This window comes from Microcebus murinus, chromosome 10 (genome assembly GCF_040939455.1).
Source record: "Microcebus murinus isolate Inina chromosome 10, M.murinus_Inina_mat1.0, whole genome shotgun sequence".
NCBI lineage: Eukaryota > Metazoa > Chordata > Mammalia > Primates > Cheirogaleidae > Microcebus > Microcebus murinus.
This window is the reverse complement of record NC_134113.1, coordinates 91305656-91314526: the sequence shown is the minus strand read 5'-3', so window position 1 is coordinate 91314526 and position 8871 is coordinate 91305656. Positions and strand designations below refer to the sequence as shown.

General features: G+C 32.3%; 1 protein-coding gene across 1 annotated transcript; it reads right to left on the bottom strand.

The window, feature by feature from the left end:
• Nucleotides 1-4081: 4081 nt before the first annotated feature.
• On the bottom strand, nucleotides 4082-5008 carry TAS2R10 (taste 2 receptor member 10). The gene has a single exon (XM_012741472.2). It carries the CDS (start codon nucleotides 5006-5008, stop codon nucleotides 4082-4084), a length of 927 nt encoding a protein of 308 aa, XP_012596926.2.
• Nucleotides 5009-8871: the final 3863 nt, after the last annotated feature.

Here is an 8871-nt window from a genome sequence, read left to right as displayed (position 1 = left end):
GAACATTCAGTATCCTCCTTCTAGCTATTTGAAACTATATATTAATATTATTGTTAACTATAGTCATCCTACAGTGGTATAGAACACCAGAACTTATTCCTCCTATCCAGCTGTAATTTTGTATTTTTTAACAAATTTCTCCCTATCTCTGCCTTCCCTCTACCCTTTCCAGCCTTTAGTATCCTTCATTCTACTTTTTACTTCTTTGAGATCAACTATTTTTAGTTTTTGTATATGAGTGAAAGAAAACATGTGGTGTTTACGTTGCTGTTCCTGGCTCATTTCACTTAACATAATGCCCTCCAGTTTCATCCATGTTGCTGCGAACGACAGGATTTCACTCTTTTTTTAAATTGTTATGGCTAAATCGTATTATTACTATTGAGATAGAGTCTCACTCCATCACCCAGGTAGAGAGTGCGGTGACATCACGATCATAGCTCACAGCAACCTCAAACTTCTGGGTTCAAGTGATCCTCCTGCCTCAGCCTCCCGAGTAGCTGGGACTACAGGTGTGCGCCAGCACGCCCAGGTATTTTTTTCTATTTTTGGTAGAGACAGACTCTCGCTTTTGCTCAGGCTGGTCTCAAACTCCTGAGCTCAAGTAATCCTCCAGCCTTGGCCTCCCAGAGTGCTAGGATTACAGGCTCAAGCCACCGCCCTACCCTGAATAGTATTCTATTGTGCGTCTTTATCCATTTGTAAACCAGTGCTTAAGTTTTAAGGGACCACGGGCACGTGGGATAAGATACTTGGCTTGGGCCTCTCCAAAGCTGGAAGTGAGATTTGATACTATCAATAAACCCAGACCCCTGGAAGGCAATACCTTAATGGGAAAATGAGAAAATAATATATGTCCAGCAAAAGGTTAAAAGTAGAAGTACTTATCTCTCAACCATAACACTGAATTGAAAGAGGAATGTAAAGATCTGTCGTTCTGAGAACATCTAATGCCTAGCATGCATATATATTTGGGACCAGAATTTGTACTCTGTATAGCCTAAGAAATTACAAACTGGAAGTTTTAGCTTAAAAAAGTTTAAGACTGGTAGTGACCTGAGTCAGCCTTTGCAAATAAATTCAAATCCTTTCCGACACAGTACACTGTAAACCTGATCTCAAAGAACTCCCATAGATAAAATTCTAATGAAATGGAGTTCAAAATAGAATTACAAAATACAGAAGGACCAAGCCAGTGTAATCAAAATTAGTGCAAACAACAAAGTAAATAATCAGACCTACAAAGGCAGGAGACATGGAAGTTAGCACCTACATAGTTCTTAAGATTCTTTCCCATTTCTCACAGAAAGTTAACCAAACAGATTTTTTTCATGTACCTCATCTTTTATTTAATTTTATATTTCTGATTACGTAAATTATTGCATAGAAAATTACAGAAGACTAAAAGGAAATAAAAATTATCTCTAAACCTGCTATCCACAGACAACTCATCTATCCAGTTTATATATAAATCTAATCAAAACATACTTCTAAGCAACATACTTATTATCTACCTATGATCTATCTATCTTGAAATCTTTCTTAAAATCTATGTAGAAACATATTAACAATGATTAATTGAGTATTGCAAATATGCGTAATCAATTTCTCCTTCATATCTTTTTGTGTTTTCTAATTTTAGGTGCAATGAAACTGTGTTATTTTATTGTAAAAAATAGAACAATTGATAAAGGAATAGGTATCAGTAAAACTAGGCTAATATTGGCAAAAACAGCAGTAGAAGAAAACATAAAGAAAAACATAAATCTATTTGAGTTTGTATTAATTACAAACCTATTTCCCCAAACATCACAAAGTTGTTCCTTAAAGAGCAAATTAAGAACAAAATCATAATGCACATATGTTAATGTATAAAGTTATCATAATGCATAATGTTAATGTATAAAAGCATTTACAAAATTGGTAAGAAAAATCATCAGACATGAAAAGTTAAGAAGAAAACAAATGAACAATTCTCCAAAAGCACATGCTATTGGTTAATAATCCTCTAAAAATGCTTAACCTCACTAGTATATGAGACCTCTCAAATATATGAGAACTAAAGAGATGTTTTTGCAATTAAAGTAACAGCATTAAAAATAATAACCGTGCTTGATTTTGAGATTAGAATAAGGCAGTTATTTTTTCCCAATTAAAATGTTGGTTCACTATTTCTGCAGGGAAATTCATCCATTCTGCAACAGATTGATCAAATTCCTCTCCATTGAAATTTCTCGTAAAAATATAACTAATATTCTGCTCTCTCTCTATACTACTCATACTGGATCTTCAGTTCCTGGAATGCCCTCTACCCCTTCTTGACACAAGACCTCTGCACATGCTGCTTTCCCACACCAAATTTTTCCTGCTCTGCTCATCATAACTCCTACACATTATTCAGATTTCAAACTAAACCATCTTAACCTCAGTGACACCTTCTCTACTCTTAGGACCAAATCAAGTCATTTGCTTGGCATCCTTTAGCTTTTCTCCCTCAATGCTATAAATACAATTTTGCTATTTATTTTTTCTACTAGAATATATTATCCATTGTATTGGTGCCTTGTTCAATACTACATCCCAATCATCTGTTAGAGTTAGCATTGAAAAAATATTTCTTGAATGAATGCATAGTATACATGTTCTACAACACTCATATTATGCTTATTTGTATCAGAGGAGAACTGTAGACAACAGAAATATAAACAATATGAGAAATATTAAGTACATTATTATATATCTGTAAGATGAGCTATTATGCATCCTCAAAAATGATGATTACAAATCATTTTTATGGAAAAATGAATACATTCTAATGTAATTTATATAGAGGAAATAATTGTTTATATGATATAATTTCAAATAAACTAACCTTGTAAGTTTGGTTGAAACTTGGTAGAAGCATTGTTTTTTTTTCTATTATCTCTTAACTATCTGTACACTTCAAACTTATTAATTTATAAATATAAAAAATATTGATTTGGAAACCTCACATGGAAAATGGATTAAACCTTTATATTTAGAAATCTTCTAGCCATTAGACATTTTTGCAAGTTGCCAAAATGTCACTCAGTTCATATCCTGGGTTGGACATAAAAATATACTTAAAAAATCCTCATTTGAAATATGTCTGTGAGTGCAAGTCTTTATGAACGTGTGTGTGTGTGTGTGTGTATGAAACTCTAGAGCAGAACATTTCATATTTCACACAGATATTGTCCTGGGTTCAATCTTGTGTCTCTTGGTCAGGGACTAAGTTGAGTCCCTTGCATCTGTACTTCTACCTGTGGTAGAATCTTTACTCAACTTTAATTGGTTCATGACCTTGCTTCATCTCAAATCATTCTATTTGAAGAGTATAAAGATTCATTTCATCAGTGCTCTGATCCAATCTCCCCAGTGAGACTCCATTTCCCTAGCTATTTTTCATCAAACTATATCTATTACTATGATTACTGCTACTACATCAAACATACACTAGTAAAAAAGGATGTTAGATTTTAAACAGTGAAAATAAAAGCAACCATTTTAAAGAATTAAAATAGCTCACTCAGAGGAAGCTCCCCCGTCTGTCCCTAACCTCCATGTTCTAAATGTCAAGATTGATTATAACTTTCTTGGTCATAATTTCTTTTTCTTTGGGTCTTCTTGGAGAATGGATGTCAATCCTTCAGGGAAGTCCATAAAACACAATGAAAAGTCTTGTTTTGTTTTTCTTAATTTATTTTTATTTTTTCCCCAGTGATGTGCTTAGAGAAAAGTCTTGTTTTAGATGCTTATTCTCACTGTCATAATCTATCCAGTGAACAGTCTCCAAGTGGATGTTTTTCCTCTGGGAGGTACGTGGGAAGAAGTTGCAGGGCAGGAATCTGACTAAACCCCTGAATTTGGATGTGAGATTAAAATTTCATTAAAGAGTGAGATTCTCTAAGATGTAATCAAACCCATTATGGAAGATTTCAGTGATGCTCAATAACACAGTTAAAAAGCAATGTGAGAATGCGGTGCAAGTGAAATAGATCTTCAAGGATTTCCTCACTGGATTATTCTCCTAGAACATCCATTTTTTCCCCAAGCTTGCCTATGTGGCTCTGAGATTTCCCCCTTTCTCACAGCACTTTAATTGCTGCAGTACCCTTAAAGAAGCTCGCTTTAGTTTGCTGTTTCCTAGAATTAGGATAAATGAGTGACCCCAGAGATAGATGGTTGTGGTTGTCATTCCAAAAATTACCAGAAGTTTGTTTTCTGGCACAGCAAAATATGATATTTCTATGGCAAGGCCTATAAAATACACGGCAAAGAGAATGATGAAAGATATCAAAACTTTCATTGCCTTCACATGAGCTTCTGTGTTGGTGTCTTTGAATCCTGTGGCATTCGATTGCATTTGTCTATTGTGTCTCCAAAGGGAAACGATTAACAAGAAACATGTAATTAAGGACAACGTAAAGAAGAAAATGACTCCCAGATTTAGCAAAACCTGATGAATAAAATATTCACTTTTAACCATCTTGAATTGGCAGGTTGTGTTTCTAGTCTTCATTTTATGATCGTTAATAGTCTTCACAAGTTGTGGAAGAGTAAGTAACCATGAAATAAGCAAGGATCCCACCAGAAGAGAAAAAATTCTATTGATTCTACTTTTCAACCAGAGAAATACATAGTGGGAAAAATTTGCTATCTTCAGGAAATAGAAGATATTGAGGCTGGTGGCAAACCAGATACTTGATTGATTGATGATTACCCACATGTAACTAATATATTCAATTAAGTTACCAGAGTAATACGTATCTTGAGAGAATAACAGCATAAATCCATTTATTATTATCAGCCATATCAGACAAATTCTAGAAATAGCTAAGCCAGCGAGAATAAAGCCAAGTATGGAGAACTTATTCTTGACACAGTCAATGCAGTTTACCAGTCCAATAATCCCATTCCCTAAAACTCCCAGGATTGACTCAATAATTGCAACAAAAAGGAAGATGCCTTCCACTACACTTAGCATATCTGCCAATCCTTAATTTTGCTTCCGTTACATCTGTTTTAGATTACCTGCTGCAGACCGAGGCATATATTGGCTGCTTGATGGAAGAGTGATTTTCTTCTCTTTCATTATAGAAAGACTTTAAAAAATGCCCCAGTAAAGCCTCGTGATGGAATAAGAAATATCTTCAGGGAGACCCCTCCAGTTACATCTATAAAACTTGGCTGGTTTAGAAAATGTGTGTCCAGACTGAATGCCTGCCTACAATTTGTTAAGATGCAAATAAAAGTTTCTGTTTCATGGATTTTACCTGTCCTCCTGAGACTATTTTGCATTTATTACATTGAATTGTGGAGAACGAATGTCAAACAGATACCTAAAGGGTACAAAACATAACAGAAATAAAAATTTGACTTCATCTTTTTCAATATAGAATCATTATTTATATTGCTTATAATCAGAGTTTAGACATATAAAGAGTACTATATAGAAGTAATAAATAAACTTAGCCATATCAGACACTCTGAGTGATTAAATTAAAATTTAATCATTAATTAAAATTTAAGCTCAACTCTGAGTATGGTTAAGTTTCAAAAATATTATTTCACAAAATTTTTGCTGTGGTTTTTATACTCATTACATCCATAAATGTAGAAGATTATGTTGACCACTATTGACATGAAAGGCTTTTGGGAATAGTCTCTTCATTTTAACATATTCTACTTTGATGGGGCCCACTTATTCATTTAGTCAATAAAATTGACTAAATGTCTACATATACCAATCTCTTTTTAGCTCACTGAGACAATATAGTGGTAGATAAGATCTCAAAGCTTTTGTAACTTATGGAGTTTACACTCTAATGAAGGAGGCAGGAAACAATCAGGTAAACCAATATATCAATGAAAATATTGAAAGTGAAATCTAACATTCATTGAATCTTTATTATGTTCCCAGCAGTATGTTAAATACTTTATGGTAATTTTCTCATTTTAACTTCACACAAAAAACTCAAGCCCTTAAGGTAGGTACTATATTTATCTTTATTTAAAAAATGAATAAACTTTATAGAAGAACTTCTTCCCATTTATGCTGGTATGACTCCCATAAATAAAATTACACAATGAGTTCATAACGAAATATCAGCAAGCATAGGGACAGACTATGAATTATAGTCAGAAAAACAAAACAAACAAAAAGCAAGCAGCAAGCTTAGAATTAACATAGACTGCACATATTGGAATGAACAGACAAGATCATGCATAGATGTATTAACTATATGTATACTGTTTAAAAAAACAGGATCAATTTCAGAAAAGGGTAGCAAAAAGAGACTGTCAGAAAAAAATGGGAACATTTGGGGACAAAATTTCTAGAAATGAAGAATATAATTATATCAAATGTAAATTGACTAAATAATTAAAAAACTAATATTGACAGCCAAGATTTTAAAACTCCAACAATATACTGCTTTCAAGAAATACAATTTAAATATAAAAACATGGAAACCTTGAAATCAAAATGATGGAAAAATAAACTAAGCAAACATTACCCAAAAGAAATATGGTATAGTTATAATAATATCATGTAAAGTAGACATTAAGATAAAAAGGAACATTAGAGAACAAAGGGGGAATATATTTTATAATGATAAAAATGCTCAATTTAGCAGGGAGATATAATAATTCTAAAATTTATACATCAAATAATCTAGAAAACATTTACAGAACTAAAAGGAAAACAGTAAGCAAATCTATAATCATAATGAAAGACTATAAAATATATAACTCAATGGCTCATAATAGAAAAAGAAGAAAAATCAGATATTCATAGAATATCTGAAAAACACAATAACAAACGATGTGTCAAACAATAGAATAATTCATATTCTTTTCAAGTATACATAAACTATTTTTACCAAAATTTGTCATACGTGAGTCCAAAAGAGTATCTCACAAATGTTCAATGAGTAAAGTTTCTAAGTATGTTCTCTGACTACAAAGAAAAAAATAAAATTCAATAGCAAAAAGATATCTAAGAAAAACACTACTTACTAAAATAGTCAAAAATTCTAACTATTATTCAAGTCAAAGAAGAAATAAAAACAAACATTAGAAAAATATTTTCAAGTAAATAATACAGATTGAGCATCCCTTATTTGAAATGCTTGGGATCAGACATGTTTTGGATTTTGGATGTATTTTGATTTTGGATTATTTGCATTATACCGGTTAAGCATCCCTAATTCAAAAATCTGAAATTCAAAAAGCCCCAATATGCATTTCCATTGAGCATCAGGTTGGTGCTCAAAAAATTTTAGATTTTGAAGCATGTCAGATTTTGCATCTTTGATTAGGGATGCTCAAACTGTAATGAAGAAGTGATCTATCAAAGCTGGAATAACTCAGTTGGAGCCATTCTTTGATGGAAATAATAGTCATAAATGCATCTCTTAGAAAAGAAGAAAGACTAAAAATAAATAAATCTTGTTTCCATCTCTAGCAGCTAGAAAATTAAGAGTAAAAGTAAGAAAATTAAAATAAAAAATTATAGTAACATCAGAAATCAGTAAAACAGAAAATAATTTGGTAAAATAATACACCAATGTTGGTCAAAAGAAATAGAAAGAAGATACAAATTACTATAGGTATTACAGATATAAAAATATGATAAGATATAAACAACTTCATACAAAATTCCAACAATGACACTTCAAGAAAATTACAGGTTAATATAATTTGAACAGAGATACAAAAATTCCAAACAAAATGTTAATAAATAGACTTCTATGATATATAAAAATAATAATTCATTATAACAAATGGAGTTTTAAAAGCTAATTGTATGAATATAGATGCAAAAATCCTAAATAAAATATTAGCAAATAGAATTCAGCAGCACATCAAAAAATAATTCACCAGGACCAGGTGGGCCTTATTCCAGAGATGCAAGGCTGGTTCAACATACGCAAGTCTATAAATGCAATTCACTTCATAAATAAAATCAAGAACAAAGACCATATGATTCTGTCAATACATGCAGAAAAAGCATTTGACAAAGTCCAACACACCTTTATGATAAAAACTCTTAACAAAATAGGCATAGACGGCTCATACCTTAAACTTATCAAATCCATTTATGAGAAACTCACTAATATCAGTCTAATATCAGTCTAAATGGGGAAAAATTGAAATAATTCCCTCTTCATACTGGAACCAGACAAGGATGCCCACTATCTCCTCTCCTATTCAACATAGTACTTGAAGTCCTAGCGATAGCAATCAGGCAAGAGAGGGGAATTAAGGGCATCCAAGTGGGGGCAGATGAAATCAAACTTTCGCTCTTCACTGATGATATGATATTATACCTAGAAAGCCCCATGGATCCATCCAAGAGACTCCTAGATTTGATAATTGAATTTGGTAAAGTTTCAGGGTATAAAATCAATATACACAAATCAGAAGCATTCATATATGCCAAGAACAATCAAGCAGAAACTCAAATCAAAACTGCAATACCCTTTACTATAGCCCCAAAGAAAATTAAATATCTAGGAGTGTACTTAAGGAAATATACGAAAGATTTATACAAGGAGAACTACGAAACACTAAAAAAAAGAAATTGCAGATGATTTAAACACACGGAAAAATCTACCTTGCTCATGGATTAGTAGAATCAATATCATTAAAATGCAACGTTTGGGGGATGGACACGCTTGAAGCTCTTACTGGAGGAGGGGAGAGGGGCATGGGCAATATAGGTAACCTTAACACTTATACCCCCATAAAATAAAATAAAAAAAAGTTAAGAACTTGTAAAAAAAAATAAATAAAATGTCAATATTACCTAAAGTGATCTACAGAATCAATGCAATCCCCATCAAA